Source organism: Aulonocara sp. 'chitande type north' Nkhata Bay, linkage group LG20 (assembly GCF_057382095.1).
Source record: "Aulonocara sp. 'chitande type north' Nkhata Bay isolate Kocher_YH1m ecotype deep benthic linkage group LG20, A_spYH_male_GT1.1, whole genome shotgun sequence".
Taxonomy (NCBI): domain Eukaryota; kingdom Metazoa; phylum Chordata; class Actinopteri; order Cichliformes; family Cichlidae; genus Aulonocara; species Aulonocara sp. 'chitande type north' Nkhata Bay.
This window is the reverse complement of record NC_141363.1, coordinates 17,682,747-17,705,672: the sequence shown is the minus strand read 5'-3', so window position 1 is coordinate 17,705,672 and position 22,926 is coordinate 17,682,747. Positions and strand designations below refer to the sequence as shown.

Genomic DNA, 22,926 nt, shown 5'->3' with positions numbered 1-22,926 from the left:
CTTTGCTTAGAATTCTGGATGCCAGTCTGCGAGTGTCCTTGGAGTAAACCCATGAAAGCCCATAATTTCAAAATTCAGCAAAAATTTCACCAAATTTAGTTCCCATCCAGGTCCAGTGGATGAAACCTTGTCATCCTGAAAGAGGATGTAAATGTTTCATTAAGGGCTTTGAATTGTTCCTCCCAAGTCTTGCATTTTTTTCAAATTCTCCTCGAACTTTTCAGGGTTAGGGTTACATTTGTTAATCAGGATTGGCCAAGATAGTTTATAATAGCGGTTCAGGGGGTGCAAAATATCCCAGTCAAATATGTTTTAGTTAGCTGCTGTTCAGGCAACTCCTATTCAGTTCCTGAGCTGGTTAGAGGTTCACTTCTGTTATCAGCAGGAAATTTTCCATTTCAGTAGACAAACATTGTGGTGCCATAAAATTGGTGACAGTTAAAGGAAATTAAGTTCTTTTTCTCTCGTTGGTAACAGAATGAGACAGTGCAGCAGTGAAGGTGTTGCCTGGTGGCAGTTAGATGAGCCCTGCCTTCTCCACCTCCCCCCAAGTTAGACCACAGCTATCTTTAGCCAGGACACCGGGGCATGGGTGCTGGGTTTATGGCCACATCCCGACCCAATGTGGCCTGCGCTAACTGCCGGGACAAGTGAGGGTTTGGCATGGCAGAAACTCTTCCTCTTCCTCATCTCACCCCAACCCTCCCTGTCTATAGCCTCAAAAAAGTCAAACAGGGGAGGAACTGAAACTGGGGGGAGGAGGTGGGAGGAAGGATGGAGAGAGAGAGAGAGAGAGATGAAGGGTTTGAGCAGCTCTTAGTGTGCTTTTACATTTGTTGCCTCACCAGGTTCAAAGAGAATTCCCTGTCAAGTCATTTTAAAATGCCCCTTCTGAAGGTTACATGATAATGACGATCCATTATTCCTACCGTGTGGTATTACTGTTTTCATAGCTTTCAGAAGTCTGCAGCTGCTGCATGTTTTCCTAGTTCAAAAACAGGTGGTCTAATACATTTGTTAAGCACTACAATTTGTTTGATTTAACTTTGTTCACATACGGCAAAGAATGATCTAGCTTACTATAATCAGTAATTACTGGACATAAGTGGGCAGGTAGTTGAAACATATTATTATTACTTCTTTGTCGTTTTTTTATGTGTAAAATTATCTAATAACAGCAGGCTCATAAGACCTTAACACATATAGTTATGTATAAAAAAAGCATCCAAAATTCAGAAGGTTTCCATATGTTGGACCTGTGGAAGGTTGCCTGTAGATGACTTTCTCTGCTCAGAGTTTCTCCACCAAACTCAGATTTTCTGCTGTCCAGAGCTCTCTTTACTTTTATCAGCACCTCCAGAAACCATGTGGTGGACGTTGGTTGTCCTTGCAAAACAAGCTTTACCAGGAAAAGCCCCTACTGTGGGTCTAACTACCAACCAGATTCCCATGTGTCTTCCATCACCTCTTTATTTTACTTAACTTAGTAATTTGTCATTTGAACAATCTTTACTGTGCAGGGAAATGTTGAGTAAAAACATGTTAAAGTTCAGTAACTCCATGATGGTTTGTCATATTAATGAATGAGTTAGAGTGTTGACCAAAGTGATTGTGATTTTTGCTATAATTGTTCTGCCATGTGACGCTGACACCGGGGCTCACAGAAACCTTTCATGAACTGTTTTTTTAAACACGTGCTGTTTACGCCTGTATTTACTCTGCTTTTCACATTTCTTACTGACCAGTTGAACACAACATAACTTTTTGACTTAAGACAGAACACAATAACCAAAACTGCTCTTCTTGCTGTTGAAGGGATATTGAAATTTTTTGATGCTCATGTGTGGAACATGTCTGAAGATTGTAAAAGTCTCACAAGTTTAGATGGATGCAGAAACCATGTATTAGGCTTAAACCCATAACTCCACCCAATATACTTCTATGGTACCTTTATCTGTCTTACCTTCCAGATTTCTGTTGTTGAACTGGAATTGGTTTGTGACTGTGCAGTGCGTCAGCTGACGGTGGGCATGCTGCCTTCACTAACCCTAAGCCTCCCTGGCTTCTATACCTAGTCAATGTGGTCAGTAAACCATGACCTGGTCTGGTCCTCTGACACCACCCCCTACACACCAGGTTTCGTCTCTCTCTGCCTTTCTCGTTCTCTGTCTGGCTCTCTCTCAGGAGTCACTTGACTGATGCAAAGACCCCTGACTACACTGCTGAAAATGACTCCAGTTTTCCCTCTCTTTTTCACCATCCCTTTGTCCCTCTTTTACTTACCTCTCTCCTCTGTAGCCCCCTCCTCTTATCTTTCCCTTTGTTTACTGAACTGTTCCTCACACTGACGTTTAACCACAGTTTCTTAGTCCATACCTAGGATTTTTTTTATCACTTTGTATTACCTTTGGAAAACGTTTTTTTTGCACACTCCCTTTGCAGGTCAGACTCAAATGCGCCTGTTCTTTGGTTTTATGTTCAGCATGCTTTGATTGGTGCACCCTGTTGTTCTTAAATAGAATTTAGAGGCTTTTACTTTGTAAAAACACCTTGTTTTTGCTGCTTGTGCCTGCTTTTGCTGCACTGGATGCCCTTTCTTGGGTCAACAAGAACTATTTTCTGTACATTAGCTGAAATGTTTGCGCAACAGAGCACTTCACCCACCCCCCTGCCCCCTCTCCTCCTCTCCCCATGAGTGCGGCTGTTGTCACCTTAGCTCCGGACGCTGAACTCACTTTCTATAATTAGTTTGCCTGTATGGTAAAGCCGCTTCTGCACCCACAGTGTCCTACTTTGCAGATCTCCATTCTGCAGAGGCTCCTGGCCTGGCTTGGCATCGTGCTACCAGGACCGTAAAGAAGCTGACAGCCCCTGTTACTCAATATGGCTGAGGCATGCAGCGAAGGGGTTAATACCAGTCACTCAGCATGCGGGAGCTAGGGCGGGCGGGCGGGCAGGCAGGCAGTGCAGAGGCTGACCTCTGACCCCTCAGGAAAGGAATGTGGAAGCTCTTTCATCCAGGACAGAAACCAAAGACACCCAGGCGGTTGGAAAGAGGCGGTTCAATTCTGCTTTCAACATTTTTGATTAGGGGAAGTAAGCAAGGCTCCATGTGAATGTGCTGTGTAGTGTTTGCTGCTACGGCATCTGCTATTTTGGGGAGTGAATTTCCATCCTACAGCAGTGCGTTTGTTACTTTGCAATCACGCTGAAGTAAGATTAGTGGTTGGAATAGGTTGCAGTTCTGTTCATGCTGGTGGAAAGCCCTGGTGATGAATTGCTGTGTGATCTCACCGATTTAAGTTTTTGTAGTTATGCAAAAAACAAGATGGTCCTTATCCTTTACTGACATTTGGGGATGGAATCACCAGTTATTTCTCATTATTAATTAATAACTGAATTCACATCTTGACTTAAATGTTTGGTTCTTAAATGTCACAAAATAGTGGAAAGTGTCCATGCAAATTTCTCAAAGTGCCTCTAAAAGTTGTCTTTCATCCAGAATCCAACAATATGCCGTTTACTGCCGTATGAGACAAAAAAGAAAAAGACCATCAGGCCGGGGTCTTTCTGTGTGGAGTTTGCATGTTCTCCCCGTGTTTGCGTGGGTTCCCTCCGGGTACTCCGGCTTCCTCCCACAAAATCAAACATTTATTAAAAATGAAGGTCCTCGGGGAAGCTCATCTACTAGTCGGAATTTGGTAGTTCCAGTATCCTTCAGTGCATCCCTATTAATGCGTACTAGTCAGTAATCAGTCTGTTTAGGTTTATCGTTTCATATTTTAGTGGGAAATTGATTTGTTGTAGGCTGGAAATTTAACTTTAAGTGTAAATGAAAGTAAATAAATGAAAAAATAGTTTGTTGTTTCATTTAGTTACATGTCACACAATTTGTTGCTTAGCTCTGCTGTGCAGTCTATTATTGTATACACCTGAATATACAAATAATGCCATAGAATATTTTATGGTTAAAAACAATCATTTTGTATTGCAGAGCTTTTTAAAAGCCAGAAATTTAAACTGTGGACAAGCTGAGTTGTGTTGCTGAGAGCAAAGTGGTTCAGATTCATTGCCATGACTATCTCTGGCACTTTTACAGTGGGAAGATAAATAGTTGGTTGTTAGCTCTTGTGTTCGCTTAGGATGAGAGAATACCAGCTGTAACCCTAAGCTGTCAAATAATGTAACTTCTTTCTGTTTTTCTGTTTTGTTTTGGGGGTTTGCGTTTTGTTTTTTACATTTTGTCCTATAAATTCTCTTACTTTTCTTTTATTTTCAATCTTTTTTTCTGAGAAAAGTAACAAAAAGCACTGTGTTGAGGAGAATGTGCTTCCTCTATCATGACTATACCCTTTACCAGTAAACACTTGATGGACAGATTTTCACCTTTCTAGTGCTGAAACTTTTTTTGACACCCATCTACAGATACAGCCACCCCCCACTTTGAGTACGGTACCTATGCCTTCTCTTGGGGCGTATCTGCTATCGACTGTGAACACACCCCTTTCGCTCAATTCCAGTGCCACCAAGAGATGGCACTTTCTTCACAAAAAGTTTGACTTCTTTAGTTTACAAATGTTTTGATAGTATTTCATGTTGGAATAAGCATTCTTTGAAAATGGAAAATACATCAAATTTTAGTCAGACCTTTCACACATTTTCCACTGTAAATTGCCAAAATCCAATGTATCCAAGAGACTCGTGGAACTAAATTTTTTAATATATTTTTTGATTGGTTAACACTTGCTCAGTTCTGAAAAGTTCATTTTTGATTTACCCTGTAATTTTTTTAAAACTTGATATTGGCCAAATGTCTTGAGCCACCATCTTTTTTTCTTTCACCTGCTGTAATGTTGTTTTTGAGTGCTCTCCAGGCTTTAATAGTTGTTCATTGGACATTGGCTGCTTTTTAAATACTTTTCAGTCCAGTCTTTGTACATCAAGATCTTCAGAAGAAGGTTGTTTTTTTTTGTTTAATCCATATGCTAAACTATTATTCCTTAAAAAGTACCTAACAACAGGTCTTATGGAGTGATAAATACAAATGTCTAAATTTCTGATTGAAATCGCTGTTTTATATATGGTAGAGGTTAGAAATGAGGCCTAACAGTGAGTGTCTACAGCCAAAAACATGGTGCAAGCTAGGGCTGGGTGATATGGCCCAAAATTCATATCTCGATTTTCTTTAGCTGGATGGCAATATACAATGTATATCGCGATATTTTTTTTAAAGCCATAAAGTAAGAACAAAAAAAGTGCTCTTAGTCAAAGCTGTGTCCCAGATGTCACACAGGCACTTTTATTAACATACAGCGTAGATGTACATGAAAAAATTACTCAGAAATAAATTAGCAACATTTATTAAATAATAATGCTCCATGAATAAAATAAAACAATGTTGTTTTTGTGCATAACAAAAAGCTCACAATTGTGCATTCAAAATGTAAACTAAAAGACGCTGAGCATAATAACAAGGACAGATTTTGCAGCTGCTGTGTTCCCAGGTTCTACTGCGTGACTGACAGCCTTGTTTGAAATCCACTTTGCAACCTGTCCCTTAACAGATCCCACTTGTGGTCCCTATACACACACACACACACACACACACACACACACACACACACACACACACACACACAATACGGTAATATTACGGTGAATTGAATTATAACGTAACCTAGACTATATCGATATAAACAATGTTGTCACATCTCATATCTCTTATAAAAACATATCGATATATTTAAAAACTAGTGCAAGCTCTATCATGGTTTGGGACAGTTCAGCCAGTGGTGTTGGGAATTTCGTCAAAATGTAGAAAAGTGCCATCAGATTTTAATCCACAATGCAAAACTATCTGGAAAGAGTCTGATTGTCAACAGTTTAATTTTCCAGCATGGCAATGATACAAACTGCACTCCCAGTTCAATAATAGCATTGGCAGTGTGAAAAACAAACAGCAGGAAAAACACACAATGGAGTACCATCACTCATGGACTGGCCTCCACAGAGCCCAGACCTGAACATTATTGATTCACTGTGGGAGCATCAGAGCAAAAGGCAGGCAACACCCAAAGAAGAGCTTTGAGTGGTCTTCAAGACGTCTGGAAAACTGTTCCTGAAGACTTGGCTTGGCTAAGAGAGTTCAGGCTATGTTAAAGAATGAAGGTGGTCATAATAAATATTACTTTCAAGCTAACATTAACATTATAAACTGTATTAACATGTTTTTCTCTGCCTCTTTCAATTAATAGCTTCACTTATTTTTCTAGCAAAATATAAAGAATTTAGTCGTAGCTCCAACTTTTTGCACAATGTAATTAACATAATGTGAACCATGCAAATGAAAGTGTATTAGACCGGTGTTTACTTAATGGATGTAGGAGAGTGTGTGAAGGTTCAGCAGGGAGAGCATGTTTGCAGTCCACTGGCCTGTCTGCCTGCACTGAGCTCTGATGTCAAATGGAGGCATTGCACAAAGTATGTGGTACAACCACTCTGTGGGTCGCTCTTGCTTGTGCTGTTGTTGGTCCATCATCCAGGCTCAGAGAAGAGTAAAGTTATAACATCCAAAGAGCTGAAGTGAAAGTTGAAGTGTGCTTTTCATGCTGTTTTTTTTTTTTTTTTAAGTTTTTTTTTGTCCCTGTGTCGGTGAACTCTGCTGTCGCTCCGTTCCCTATTCTGGCCCACTTATTACTATTCAACCATTCAGCATTCAGCAAACACATATGTCATCCACTTCGTGCAGTTTGAATTTTAGAGGACTGCATGGGAGTACGTTTGCAGTGTTTAATAAATGAACTAAAAAAAGAATTTAATAGAACAGGACTGCCAGTAAGTGGTTAATTGCTATGTCAATGTGTGTTAACATTCATGATGACTGTTTAATAATTCAATGTTGTTGGAACAGGAACTTCACTGAGCCCCAAAAAACATTTTCTAAAGGTCGGGGTGTCAGTCTTTAAGATGCTTTGCCAAGTTTGTTGTGTTAAGTATTTGTACTGGTGACATGCCAATTATCAACACAGGCTAAAGATGAAAAGCCTCTAGCATCACTCATAAATTCTGATGTACGTGAGACCTGGTGTGTGGGGTTTCTCCCCTCCTTACTGTACTATCCAATATACTATTCAATTTCCCCCAAAAACTTGGGAATATTGGAAAGTCCAAATCTTCATAACCACCCTCAAGCTGCACCCTCCCCACATTTCTTGACTTTTGTGTGCAGCCAGGAATCTTGGTGGATCGTACACCATCTTTGTGCATGCTTTTGTTTGTGTGTTTGTGCATGGTGCTGTGTGCAGAGTAGAGAGGTACGGTAGGGCAACACGGCATGGTTCAGGCCAGGAATGTGCGGTGTGTGTGTGTGTGTGTGTGTGTGTGTGTGTGTGTGTGTGTGTGTGTAGGCTGTACAATAGAACCTGGCTCCCTGGGGGTGGTCAATGGGATGGGTTTTACCCCCTGCTGGGTGATGAGCACCACATAACGCTGTAGCTGTCAGCTCCTCTTAACCACTGCTGTAAACACATGTATTATGAGGGCACATCAATGCACATGTACACACTAGAACATACGGGAGCACACAGACGTGTTAAAGGTGTGTTATAGATAAGAAATTACAGACACAGCACACATACATGACTACAGACACACGCACACAGTTCAGTACTGTGTTTGTACAATTCTAACAAGTTTGAAAGTCAATATGATCACCTTTATTCTTCAACACAGTCTGTGCTTTTTTAACAAAGCTTTCTTGTAAGTAGTCTTCAGGAATTTTCATTAGTTCCATTATGAAGATCTTCCCACACTGCTTCAGTTGTGCTGAGGTCTGGGCTCTGGAGAGGCTAAACCATGACCAATAGTGTTCCATTGTATGTTTTTCTACTTTTTGTCTATTGTCTAGTAAAAAAGTGCCTAAACAATTTCAAATTGGTTAAATGCTCAGTTGTCTGTTCTGTGATGATATAGCACTGGTTCATTACGGGTTGGGTTAGGTGCTATTTCTGTGCTTGAGTGATTCATGGTTTTGTCGCTTTATAAAAATGATCCGCTGATAAGTTGTCTGTTCTATGAACAGTCAGGTAAGGACTTGACTATAAATGAATGATAAAGGAGCCAAAGAAAAACTTTGAAAGATTTGATTTGTTGCAATAGTTTTGTCCAGTTTAAGGTGGAAAGAACATGTTTTTTTAACAGTTCAGTTAACATCAAAAGTATTTGTGCCAAAATAAATTTGTGAAAGCCTTTTTGTGTCATGTGTTTAGCGCAAATTCTCATAAAAGCAAATGTTAACATGCTCAAAGTAAATTCCAGCATATTAGCTTCATTAGCTCATCAATGCAGATACCGGTACATTTGGAGTTCTGCATGCATGTACAGACCTCTGTGCATCTTTGCACAGAGGTCTGTACATGCAGACCACACTCAGATACACTCTCTGTTCACATGACTGAAGCACAGAGCATGCCTGGCATTGAGATCAGTATTGGGAATGCTCAACCTTGGACTTGGCTGGTATGCTAGCTTGCACAGGTTGATCACAGAGGCCACTGAGGGTAAACAAGGGAATGCAAAGATGAGCGTGAGTAAAAAAAAGTTCATACGGTCTCTCGGAAACACAAGTTCATGGACACCAGGATTTTGGTGCTGGTTTTCATTAGGATTGACTTCATAGTTCATGGTCATTCATCATCATTGTCATTATCAGGGTGACAGGTAGTGCAGGTTTTCAGTTGCTGTAAACACAAGCCACCCCCAGACGCTTTACCACCCATACCAGTGCTCTCTTTCTTTACCCCAGTGCTGCTTCAGTGTTGTGTGCTTTCCAAAAGCTTACGAGAGCTTTAAGTACACACATGTACAAGTGCACGCACAAAGCTGGCTTTGTGCCCTGATCTGTCATCTGCAGACACACATGATGAGGAATGAAGCTATGTAATTGCATTTGGCCTTCACTAATGGGTGCACAAACAAAGGTCCTGTGGCTGTAACAGGAATCATCATTTACAAAACAGCTTTTCTGCTGATCAGTCTTATCATTCAGCTCCCCCTAGTGAGCTCAGAGGAAGCTTGCTTTCAAAGTGGAGTTTGCAAATTACATTATGACTCAAGTCAAAGCTGTTGACTAGTGAGCTGAGTAATGTTTCAAGTTCAGCTTGACTGGGTGGTGTTTGGTTTGTTATGTGACTATGATACTGCATTGACTGTCTTATTTATTAATTTCTCTTTTTTTTTTTTTTGCTTTCTCTTCCACAGCACAGTAAAGATGCGAAGCAGTATTTCCCACTCACCACCAACCATAGCTGTTGGGACTGGGTGAGCACCAGAGTGAAGGAGAGGAGCATCTAAAGAAGAGGCAAGAAAGATTTTCACTAACAGGTAAAATGAGGGTTTATAAGAAGTGTGTGCAGTGTTTCCACAAGCTTCGAGGCAGCTGGTTTCAAAGCTTGTATGTTCTGTCTCACCCCAGATTTTGGTTTACCTCGATGTTTCCTGTGGCTCATTGGCTCTTTCTGTGATCAGATCTGTGTTGTCTTCTTTTTCAACAACCCCTGACCTGCAACTTCCCAAGTTGAGCCTGGGAGGCAGGGGAGCTACAAGTGAATTTTCATGGCAGCGGCACTCTAGGGCTGCCATGGCAGCTGCTGCCGCCGATGCCTCACACCGTATTACCGCACTGACGCCGGAGGAAGAGGGACGACGGACTGCTGCCAAGCTGTTTGGGAGCGCCGCCCCACTGCCCCTGACAGAAAGAGAGAGAGAGCGAGACAGGGAGAAAGAGAGAAAGAGGGAGGAAGGAGGAGAAGAGGTGGGGAGAGCAAGTGGGAACGAGTGTTTGGTGTGTGGGGCTCTGTTCACCTCACCAGAGAAGCTCCGGCTCCACGCCTTGAGTCACACAGGAGAGAAACCCTTCCACTGCTCACATCCACACTGTCCCAAGGCCTTCAGCTCCAAATACAAACTCTTCAGGTACAGAGCCTTGATTTACATAGTTCAGTTTACATCCTTTTGAATACAGTGCAACACATTCAATTCAATTCAATTCAATTCAATCTTTATTGGCAGACTTCATGTCCATAAAAACAAGACAAGAAACAAGAAACACACACACAACTCCCCCCCCCCCCCACCCCCCACAACACAAGGTATAAACCATTAAATATATATATATATAAATAAGTATATAAAGCATTTGTAAACATGTCTGTTTCATTTAGGTATTTGAGTAAATGTACCAAGTTTGGTACATAGATATGTAGATCTGGACATGCCCCTTGCTCTTAGACAGATACAGACACTTTCCACTTATCTGGTGATCAGAGTTCTGACTAAAGGTTAGGGTGGTTTTCAGAAGATATAACATTCCAAACCCAAAATAAGCTTGCACTAGCCTAATTTCGTAGCAGGACAGTCAAAAAATCATAATGTCACCTTGAAAGATTGACATGATCTCCATATATATAAAATACCGCAAACCTGTTGTACCTGTTGCTTAGTTTTGGCACATTTGCACATTTCACAAGCCCAGCCTCAGCATCTTTATATATCTATGTGAGCTTTATAAGGTGGTGAACTTGTTTCCAGCCTCACGTGGCCAGAAATTCATTTTTAAGTGACTAAATTCACCACCGTGTCAGTGTGTCTGGTGTATCAGAGCAACTGGTTCCAAAACCCATTCTGGTCCTGCCTGGAAGCCACTGTGACTCGTGTATGTATTTGTAGTTACAAAGGATTTGACTGAAAGAATGCATGCTTCACTAACAAACATGACAGTCAGACGTGTAATTTCCCCTTCCATTCACAATCTCTACTTTTCACAGGCATATGGCCACACACTCTCCGCAGAAGACCCACCAGTGCTCATTCTGTGAGAAAATGTTCCACCGCAAAGACCACCTGAAGAACCACCTGCAGACCCATGACCCCAACAAAGAGGCCTTCAAGTGTGAGGAATGTGGGAAGCACTACAACACCAAGCTGGGATACAAGCGCCATGTGGCCATGCACTCCGCCACGGCGGGGGATCTCACCTGTAAAGTGTGCATGCAGAGTTACGAGAGCACACCTGTTCTCCTGGAGCACCTTAAGAGCCACTCTGGGAAGTCCTCAGCCGGTACTAAGGAGAAAAAACACCCATGTGACCACTGTGACCGGCGTTTCTACACACGGAAGGATGTGAGAAGACATATGGTGGTCCACACAGGCCGAAAGGACTTCCTATGCCAGTACTGTGCCCAGCGTTTTGGCAGGAAGGACCATCTGACGCGCCATGTGAAGAAGAGCCACTCGCAGGAGCTGCTGAAGATTAAGACAGAGCCTCCCGATATGCTAGGTCTCTTAGCTACGGGCTCTCCGCCCTGCTCAGTGAAGGAGGAGCTCAGCCCCATGATGTGCGGCATGGGGCCCAACAAAGACCCCATGATGGGTAAACCGTTCCCTAGTGGGGCACCTTTTCCAATGGGCATGTACAACCCCCACCATCTCCAGGCCATGTCAAATTCTGGGGTGGGTCACCCACACCCATCTCTGATGCCAAGCTCCTTGTCTGCCGCTATGGGCATGGGTTGTCATATGGAATCTCCTGCATCTCTTCACCCACACTCCCATCATCATCACCATCACCACCACCATCACCATCACCACCATTCCCCTCCACTGCCCCCCCACCATCAACCTCCGGCTCCCCAGCAGCAGCACCAGCCCCAGCCAGCGCCCAAGTACCAGCTGGGATCTACCTCATACCTGCTGGACAAGCCCTTGAAAGTGGAGATGGAGAGCTTCCTCATGGATCTGCAGAGTGGCTTGCCAGGCCCAGTTCCCTCTGCAGAGCCCCACGCTGCTGCTTCACCCCCCAAGGATGGACTGGAGCCCGCCACGGGCCTGGCGGATGAGCTCTGCGGGGATCCCCTTCTGTCTAAGAGCCCTGCAGTGATCGCTGAGTCTCTGTGTGCTGCTAACATGGACTTCTCCCACCTGCTGGGTTTCCTGCCCATCAACCTGCCTCCCTACAGTGCCCCCATGAGCACTGGAGGGCTAGTCATGGGTTACACCTCATCTGCGACCTCCTCAACTTCCTCTTCTTCCTCTTCATCGTCTCTGCACACTGCTGAGCCCCATGCTGCAGCAGTTGCAGCGGCAGCAGCCGCTGCTGTCGCCACAGCACCTCTTACCTCTTTGCAACCGCAACCTCAGGAGCAGCAGAGCTCCAGCGGGAGTCTGGGTCTTGGATCTCTGCACCCCCTCCCACCAGTGTTCAGCTCCAGCCTTAGCACCACCACATTGCCTCGCTTCCACCAGGCCTTCCAGTGAGAGTGCCGGCACCTTGCGTCTTGCCCAGCAGGAACGGCCTTCGCACCAGCCTCAGCTCAGCACAGATGTTTCAGGCTAATCAGAAAGTTGGAAAATTAAAATGAAAGAACATTTAGAAGCCTTAAATGAAAGTGCACACAAAAGCTTTTGATTGAGCCTTAAAAGGAATTTAAACCCCTTTAAGCAAAAAGGAAAAAGTTGAAGCAGCTTTTATTTTGGGCTTTTTTTCCCTTATCCTGTAGTTATACCATGTATTAACCCTTGTTTTTTTGGGTTTTTTTCTTCATTTTTTCCATTTTCATTAATTTTTATCCCCCCTTTTTATCACCCCTTTTTAGTGTTATAGAAGGCAGAATCAGTGGGCCAAAAGGCATGGTACTGCATACTTTCTAAAGTAATACTATAAAAAAAAAAATCAAAGATAACTTTTAGATTATCTGTTTTGTTGTGACCCAGAAAAAATATAGTTTGAAGTGGATATTTTGTTTTACTTATTTTTCTTTACCAAATGTAAGAACATGGTAGAATGCGTCTCATCTTGAGTTTTTGAAACACCCGTGCTTATATATATTATAGCTTCAACTGTCAGGACTGATATGGAGAGAAGAGAGACCCCTGAAAGGAAAACGCATAAACTTTATGTTCTGTTCAGAGATGGCTTACACAGAACCATAAAAGTGACCTGGCCTCTATAATAAAAAAGAAAAAAAGTGCTCTTCCAACATAAAAAACAACAAAAAAACTAAATAGAAAAACCCCACAAAAAATCCATAACAAAACGAAAAAAATAACAAACTGATGTGCTCTTAGAGTCAGCTCAGTTAAAAACAGACTCTAATCATAGATAAGAGATCTGTTGGCTGCCAAACACACATTTTTAAAGAAAAGCTAAGAAAGAGAAAGAAATGTGTGACACATGTTGGCTTCATTTTTTTTTATGTGTTTCTCAAGAGAAGCACTTTTTTTTTTCTTAGCAGAAGGCACTTCACCTTTTGTCTCCTCCCTCCTTGTGACTAGAGGTTTTCACTGAGACAGAGAGCTCCTCGCTAGACTAGAGGAGGGCCGTCTTTCACTTATCTTCCTTTACAAGTTTCCCTGATAGTGATATAGTTGTTTGCAGCTTTTCCTAGCTGTGCCGCATATCTCTGAAAAATATCTCTATTTTCTGAATATACTGCAACCACATCTTTAGGCGGTCTTTTAAAAAGATGCATCATCTTGGTAATGATGAACCCTGACATATGTGAATGACAAAAAAAAGAGCAAAAGAGTTACAGTGACAGATGAGGAAAAATGTGTTGAAGAATGTTATTGCAGTGTACGAAATATCTCAAAAATTATTATAATGGCTTTTATCTCAGTAAGGTGTATTTTTGGTAGACGTATTACAACTAAATGATGATGTTTTTGATGTCTGGCAAGTTTACATGTGTGTGTATCTTACAGTTTTGATCAAACAAATGGATGAAGTATTAGCCTTTTCCCTTAAGCTTTCTCTGTCATATCCAGTCTTTACCTTTACATGTACTTGAGTTAGTTTAGAGGAATCAAAACTATGGATGGGAAATATATATAGAACGCTGTTAGTAATTTAGTAACAACCTAGGATTTGAACAATTTAGGGATGCTGATATTGAAGACCTATGAAGCTACGTGTATATAGTAGAATATATACTCACCGGCAACTCAAATTACATACACCTTGCTGGCATTGGGTTGGACCCCCCTTTGTCTTCAGAACTGCCTTAATTCGTTGCACAGACGCCGCCAGGTACTGGAAACATTTCTCAGAGATTTTTGGCATAACATTGTTGTAAACTTGCTGCAGATTGGTTGGCTGCACATCCACGAACCTCCCATTCCAAAACATCCCAAAGGTGCTTTGTGACATGACACATTATCCTGGTGAAAGCAGCCTTTGGAAGATGGACTTGTTAAGAGATGCTCTTCTGCATACCTTGATTGTAACAAGTGGAAGAATTCACCTTTCTTCCCCATTCTGATGCTTGGTTTGATAGACTGTTTTGACCATGCCTATGTGCCTGAATGCACAAGTTTCTGATTGGCTGATTAGATATTTGTGTTAACAAGCAGATGTATCTGAGAAACTAGCCGGTGAGTGTGTATCTCACTGTATACATACATTTATAATGGGGTGTAACAACTCTGTGACCAAGACCAAAATTGCAATACAAATATCAGTATTGCATCTTGGCTCAGTCTTCCCATGCTGTGATACCCATGAGGAGCTGTTAATGCCTAGTTAAAGCAATGCATAGTTACAGTAACAAAAGCTGTAATGTTTTAAAGGTTGTTTAGAATAATAGAATGAAATCTTTGTTCATGATCCAATCATGATAAAGTTAATAGGCCTGTGTTAAAAAATGTTTTCTTTTTGTTTTTCATCCCCTGAAAAAAGGAACTGAGGCCAAAAAACTGACGTTTGAACTAATCTGTGGTCTCAAAGAATTGTTACACCCCTAGCAAAACTGCTCTGCTGTGATAAAATCTTCAGTCCAAGATCAGTTATCTTGAATGTCTTGAAGTTCCAACCATTCATTACTAGTCCTTAAAAACCCAAAACCCAAAGGTCACCTAAACCTTAAAGTCATATAGGTGCTCATTATCTTTCCATTTAATTTAACCTGTAGTCATTCCCTTTAATGTAATTATTGTGCCTTGATGGGTCATGCTAACTCTGCACTCTGTCCCTCTTTTGTAAAGATTCTAGAAATGGTGAGAATTTGGGAAAAAGTTTTTGCACACTTGTAGCCTAAAAAAAATCCCTCTGAGGTCTAAGTTGACCCCAAACCTAACCCCTAACACTAACCCTAACCAGAGACAAAGAAAAATACTTTTAAAAAAAGTTAGTGGCTTTTGATGTATGTCAGTTAGAATCAACAGAATTAAAAGTTGCATTTTCTGATAGCACTGAGTCATCAGCATTTATTGTTTAGTCCTAGGAGGGGTGACTTACACATGTGCAGTAATTAAGCACATCTATCATCCGTACTTACCTCATACGTCACACAGCCACAGGAACACTAGTGTTATTGACATTTGAACAACAACCATAAACTGGGAGTCAGTCAGAGTGGCCTGTTGCTAGCTAAACTTTTACAAAGACCGAAAACCACATTACACAATCAGAAAAACAATTTAAAAAAATGTCTAATTTAATGATGCAAAGTTATATTTTGTACTTTCCATTGTAGCAAGAGGCAGAAGTTCGTTGCTAACATGACCCATACAGCAATAACGACCACATCAATAGGAAATACAGGTTTAGATCAATTGGGATTATTCTTAATCTTCTCATCGGTGACGATGCCCAACCTTAATACTGAACCCTAACACTATATTTTGGTGAATCTTTTTTTTTTCTTCAAAAAATGTAAATAGTCTTTGATGTGTTTCAGTTAGCATGATTATTTCTTTCTCCTCTTGATTTGCAAGACTTGGCAGAACATTTTCTTTTAAATGTTAGATTTCCTTTAGCATAGGGTTAGGGTTAGGGTTAGTGTCGTCACCGGTAACAACCTCATAAGGTTAAATGGTCTTTCTGTGGCCTGACCAACACTGACAAATATGCATGTTCATATCTTTGCTAGTTCATTTTATTGGTGAATCTCATTTCAGCGAAAGCGCACCTGGTAACTCTGCCTTTTTAGCAGTCACTGTGCTACATGGGAACCCAAACACACAGAAAAAAAAGGAAAAAAACATAGCACATAAAAAATGGAAAGTCAAACACATATTGCTGCTTTTAGCTACGGTTGCAGATGGATGACAACTGTAGACCACTAGAACATTTCATTTTTTTTCTATCTGCAAGATGGACAGCCAGCTGAAAACGTGCACGAAACAAACCGACAAAGTGTTCATCGGCCCCAGTACCACTCCCTCTGTACTCCTTCCTTTCCTCCTCCTCTTTCAGCTGCTTCGTAGAGTCAAAGGAAAAGGGTCTGAAAATATAGTGATCTATCTGGAGGAAGGCAGTCACCGAACCTCTGTGCTTTGACATTCAAAGCAAGAGGGCGGACACGTGTTTGACTGCAGGACTCGAGGTATCGCTTATGCTCATATATTTGTTTTGTTTTTTGTCATTTGATATATTATTTTCTGTTTGTATAAAACAGGACCTCGAAAAAAAAACAACACAACACATCACCTCATTTTTATGTTTTTGTTTTTTTTGTTTTACCAAAACCTCGGGAGAAGAAACTATGTTTTTGCACAATTGCTTGTTGAAGAATGCTACAAGTGCTTTTCGTTTAATACTGTAGGATATAAAAGCCTGACAATGAGCAGCTGATGGACCCTGTTATTTACACAGGTGGAGGGGTTCAAGGTCCAGCGACTTTACTGCCTTTGGGTGGAAACACATTGGTCAGGCGTTAAAGTTGCGTACATTATTGCTTCAACCTCTTTAGACTTTTGCTCTTCTCTGTGCACCTTGGTAAGTAGGTAAAATTGTGCCAGAAACCTCTACTCTGTAGTTTCCATTTACACAGGTTAACCCTGACCCCTCCTTTCAGAAGGTATAAGAAGCTGAAAAATTTGGAATCACTGCAATGTGTAGAAAAGCGTCCCCGCACAGTCTGACTGTTTAACTTCATCCCTAAAAATTGTCTTTGTATAATCCAAATTTCAAACTAAATTGGAGCAGGTTTTACACTTAATTAGAATCCCATTGGAAAGTCATTTTTTGATAATGATGATGATGGCTCTTGCAAAATGATCAGACGTCTGATCTTAAATTCATTAGCTGTCAGCATCTTTCTTAGAATTTATCATATTAAAGAAAAGGTAAAACTGGTCTTTATTATGATCTCTAAAAAGGTGGTTTTATAAGAACCCTTTTGGGTTAAGCCAAACTTGTAGCAATCAAATTGAGCATTTATATATTTTTGTAACAAATAGTCATTTAGTCTTGAAAAAGCTTTTGGCATGCTTTTAGTTTGTCCTCCCTGGGTTTCTGTGAGCTAATCTGAATTCTAGCACTTTCAACCTTTAAAAAAGAGTATTTTTTTCTTTAAGATTTTCAGCTTATGTGTTCATATGTTTTTAATTTTGTATTGATCCTGTATATGTATGTGCCATTAGTTTGATGTGTAGACTTTATCAACTTGTGTATTTCTCTTTTCCAAAAGGATAACAGTATTTTTGATATACCTTTCACTAATATCCTTCTACATAAAAGACCTCTGCCCTTTTTACTTTTTTGTTCGTTTTGGGTTACCAGCTTTGCCTTCTCTCACGTGATTTTTAATCAAACTCTACAGCCAAGTGTTTGAAGACAACAACCACAAACCAACCACAGCCTGCCACTGAAAGCCTGTTGTAAGAGACCTGCCATTTTTCGACCATGTAACCAAACAAAAGTAAAGTCCAGAGCGACCCCACAACATAGATTTTAAAGCTTACCATTGTGGTCACAGGACTGATTGTCTCTGCCAAAAGGAACAACTTTGTGAGCAGCAGTGAAGTTGACTCTCAAAAATGGATTTAAATTAATGTTACTAAACTCAGTTTCAAGCACCTGAAAAGAATAATTGTTTCTTTTTAGATATTTTAAGCAAACTGGACATGTGATGAGGGCTTACTTGTAGCTGTTAAAATTCAGATTTCATGCCTATCTTACCACATGATTTGTACGGAAGCTCATTTGTGCCAAGAAGTGAACCAATAATTAAAATAATTCTAATAATAATACAGGCAGTTAGTCAAGTGAAAATAAGATATTATACTAAGTGTGATAAAGTGAGATAGCTATTAAAATCATTCCATCATCATTCCACACAGGAATGTTACAAAGTTCCAGGATCTGGTCTGTAACAGACCTACACATTCAGCAGGACAAGCTGCAGATACAAATATGATTTAACATCCATAAATATGTGTAGAGAACTTGTGTGTGAATAATCACATATTTAACTGTTTTTCAGTGTCACTTACGTTTAGTGATAGTAGGATGGGGTTTAGTGATGGTACATTTGTGGGTAATGTGCAAACAGGACTTGAAAATGGCTAAAGACAGAGCATAGCCTAACAGACCTACCTATCCATGGTTTCCATTTTTGTACTGGTTTCCAAAGTAGATCTGTATGTTGGTCATTTCATCTTGATTTAAAATGATCAGGCTGCTCATAGAGTTTTCAAAATATTTTGAACAATGTCATGTTGACTAAAAACGTGAATTTTCAACTGAAACAGGAAGTCTTTGTACAGCATATGTACTGAGCCATGTTTTTAGGTCGTATTTGTTTGCATTTTGCTGTGTACTGCCAATAGTCACTGATCTGAACAAAACTCAAACTGTGTTAATTATATGTTCCGCTTCATGCTCTAGTCTATTGTAGATGTACATATTACTATACATCGGCGTAATTTTGTGCTGATCTCTGTCATGATCTCTGTCTAAATAAATAAATGCATCTGGGTAAATTCCCAGATGGTTAAACATGCAACTATTTTGCTGGTAATACCTGAAATGAGTAAAGAAAATCAACAGCCTATCAACAGCAAGGTAATTCACAATTTTATTGGGGGGGCTATATTGGTTGGGTCTGATTATTGGGGGGGTCATAACCCCCCTGGAAATTACGCCCCTGTTACTATAAGATCCCATAGTACTATGGACAATGAGATCTTTAACTTCAAATTATATGAAAGATTACGAAATAAGATCTCTCCTTTTTTTCAGTGCAATACATTTCTCTACTTTTAAGTATTTTGACATGCTAATAATTGGTTACTTAAATGCAATTGTAAATGGAAATTTAATCTTAGTAATTTAAAAAAAGCACAAAAATAATACATCTGCTAAAATAAGTTTTGTTTCAGGCTCTATGAACTCTGTCCTGCTTGATCATCATTTGTCATTATTTACATAAAGTGAAAAGTATAAAAGTTTTGACTAACGTTTCCTAATTTAGACTGTAATAACACAACTACAAGGGGATTTTTAATTAAAACAATATTTCATAATTTCAATTTACAATTGTTTTTTTTGGCAGAAATGAGCTTCTGTAATTTGAGCTGATGTCCATATCATATCAATCCTATTCTGAAACAATTGCAGTGTTGTTCTGCTACTCTTCTTGGTTGTAGCTCCATTACCTCGACCTGCACCTACTAGGGATGCACTTATTCTCATCTTTTCTTCTTAACTAGTAGGTGCAGCACACACACATTTTAAGGGAATTTATATATCAGTTTAAATCTGAGAAAACTGATTAGATTTTTAATGAGGCTCTCTCTTTGTTGCCCTCTCTTTTGTTTCGCTGTTAATGAGAAACTGGGTACTGTCTGATGCAGGCAACATCCACAAGTAGTTTTATATATTTCTAGCTTAACGGAAGTCTTGCATTCCAACCTCTTTGTGTATCTTGTTTAGTGACATAGCCCATTTTATTTTTATCACTTGCTATTACAGCCACCTCTGAAATAACCAAGATTTTTTTTAAAAAAAGAAGAAGGTTAAAATAGAGTTTTTGCATCCACGTACACTATATTATATAGCATCAACTACAGGGAGAGTTCTATTAATGATGTGCTTTGGATAAGACAGACAATGCGAGGTCTTGCTTTTTTTTTGTTACATATCTCACATGCAATCAGTTGCTGCAATGTTAAAGTGACAGATTTGTATATTGGTTGATCCAAAGAGATGATGAACACAACAACAGAACTATTGACTTATTGTACAGTACAGTCTATCTTTGAGTTGTCATGTGTTATGTTGAAATGATTAAAAGAAAAACCAGTGGTTTCATAGCCTCTTGGCATTCTTTTTTTTTCATCTGCAAAACACTAAACCACACTAAAACATGTCAAAATGATTCACATAAGATATTATCATAAGATCTCAGTACCTTTTGAGAATCTGGGCTCTTTAGCAGTGTAGGAAATTTTTTTTTAGTATATCAACTTAAATCAGCGGTGTCCAACTCCAGGCCTTGAGGGCTGGTGGCCTTCAGGTTTTAGATGTGTCCTTGATCCAACACAGCTGATTTAAAGGCTAAATTATCTCCTCAACATGTCTTGAGGTTCTTCAGAGGCCTGGTAACGAACTAATCATGTGATTCAGGTGTGTTGACCCAGGGTGATATCTGAAACCTGTAGGACGCCGGCCCTTGAGGCCTGGAGTTGGACACCCCTGACTTAGATGTTTTAAGGTGATTATGGGACTTTCTTGAGAAGAGAGGATTTTGATCGTTCTCCTATGATGGACAACACAATCTAACATTCAGAAAACAGAATAAGTTGTTAAATCATTTTTTAAAAGTCATTTCCATTTAGGATATTTTTTCCTGAACTCTGTATTCTTGCGATTATTGTTTATTTTCTCTCGGCAGGAATAAGAATGCTTTACCGCTTGACCCGATCTACGCGATATATTCAAATCTGAAACATATTTATTTCTTTATATCATATTTCTGTTTTCAACATACATTAAGATTTTTTTTTACTCTGTATCAGACTGAAAGATAAGTAATATTGCACATCATTAGTAGCAGAAATTTTAAACAGATTTGAGAGCAGAGAAGTAGTGTAGAGAAACAGTTTTCCTGTTTCGTAATATGATGTGCATGGAGTGGAACAGGGAGAACCTGGCTGGATAGGCTTTATTAGCCATGCCGATGCTGTTTCTTGTAATGAGAAATGGGTTGAGGTTTGACCACAGTTAGGGTGTTGTTTATTTATTTTTATCACGAGAGAATACCAAATTACGAACATGAGTACGAAGATGTGATGATTATTGACAGTAAATTACAAATTTCTCTTATTTATGCAAATTTTTATTTTTTTAAGTAAGAAACTTACTGCTTTGCTCAAAATAGCTTAAAACAGTATCTCAGAGTATTTCCTTTCTATATGACTTGCTGCGTGTTCCACAGTGAGTCGAAACCTCGTACAGTACCAGAGTCTGGATTATGTCTTAGAGAGCTATACAAGTGCGCCTGCATGCATAACTGAGTGTCAAGACCATCCTAATTATAGTACCAAGGAGCTAACCTATACTTACATCAACTGAACTGACTCTAACACATGTACTCACGGGCTGCCAACTGTGCCATAATTCAGGAATAGAAACTCTTCTGGTTTCATAGAAGGGTTTGTAAATAGGATTTGAGACACCACAGCATAAACTTTGTCATGTGACCACAGGTTTCCACACAGTGAACAATTATGGAAGGACAAATCAGGAATTAACAACTTAAAAGCCATACACAGCAGACATCTCACAAAAAATTAGGCCAATAGTGTGAAACAGTGCTGCTCTATTGGTGGGGAAAACCAAGTGCTGGAAGATGAACACTTTGTAGTTGAAACAGTGCACTGATAGAAATGTTTTACAAAGGACATAGTGAAATAAGTAGTGGGAAAAAGCGAAGGGAAAACTACAGAAATAACAATAATCATATACATATAAGAATTAAAAAGGTAAATGCTTAAGGAAGCAAAATGACACTGGAAATTTTCTTAAATTTAAAAAATGAATGCATGCATTTATTGACCACTGTGCTTGGTGCATTTGAATTTCCTCGCTCTCTCTGATTGGTAGATCCTTAAGATGTTTTGTTTTTGCTTTGTTTTTTTCTAAGAATAATGGCTCGATGTGATTATATGATCCAGGCTGAAATAGAAAACCCACAAATTTTTAGCCCTTCTAAATCAATCTATTCATCCCTGATTGTGTTTTTGAAGATGGAGTGTTGAAACGTAGATATTTTTATCGATAGCTACTCCGGACAGCCTCTTTCTCACACAGGCAGACAGACAACGGTCCTAGACACTGAAAGTCATGTATTGCAGTTTACATGACTATCATTAGACTGGGGGACTTTTGTTCATATGCACTGCTCAAAAACAAATCAAAAAAAGAGCAGTGGTGTGACATAGCAGGTTAGCCCATTTTACTGAAATGTGCTTGTTTGCATGAATGACAGCATCAGCGCACGCTTATAATGAGATGATAATGTCGTGGGGGATCCCCTCCCTAATCTGGAACCAAGTACTACCGAGGTCCTGGACAGTCTAAGATGCAACCTGGTGGTGTTGGATTTTTCTTGGATTTAGGTCAAGCGAGCACAGTTAGTGGTATCAATTGCATCATCCTCCAGGAAGTGCCCGCATACTCTCACCACATGAGCTGGGCATTGCTTTGCACTCAGAGGAACCCAGAACCCCCTGCGCCAGAGGAGGGTCTGGCAATAAGTCCAAGGATTTCATCCTGATAGCTAATGGCAGTCAGGGTGCTGTTGCCTAGCCTGTAGAGGTTCCCCTGTCACGTCTGTCATATGCGCTCAGGCTGAAGGTACTCTAATATATGAAAAACATAGGGCTTTACATAGCCAATTCTCATTTTCTGTGGCAAGTGCCAGTATTGGGCTAAAGTGCCACAAGGCCTCAGCCCTTTAGCCCTCAGTGAGCACAGGGCTCATTAGACAACGTTGGACCCTTAGGACAGCTTCATGACAAAGTCTGTTTATGATTGTTTAGTCACAGACAGTGACACCAGTGACCTCCTGGAGGTCATGTTGTAGGACTTTGGCAGTGCTCCCTTTCTCCACTGCACAAAGGAGCAGAGCGGAGCAGTCCTGCAGA

The 22,926-nt window shown here is 40.2% G+C and overlaps 1 protein-coding gene across 3 annotated transcripts in view; it reads left to right on the top strand.

Annotated features, from left to right (window-relative positions):
- The window catches only part of plagl2 (pleiomorphic adenoma gene-like 2), a 50,096-nt gene extending 30,016 nt beyond the window's left edge, over positions 1-20,080 (top strand). The window contains exons 2-4 of one of the 3 annotated variants that reach the window (XM_086277033.1): positions 9,259-9,381; positions 9,575-9,972; positions 10,824-20,080. In XM_086277033.1, coding sequence (XP_086133159.1) covers positions 9,638-9,972; positions 10,824-12,312 — 1,824 coding nt within the window. In that variant the 5' untranslated portion in view covers positions 9,259-9,381; positions 9,575-9,637 and the 3' untranslated portion in view covers positions 12,313-20,080. Of the gene's footprint in view, positions 1-9,258; positions 9,382-9,472; positions 9,973-10,823 lie in introns of all 3 variants that reach the window. The other 2 variants (XM_086277032.1, XM_086277031.1) reach the window with 2 other exon arrangements.
- The last annotated feature ends 2,846 nt before the right edge of the window (positions 20,081-22,926 follow it).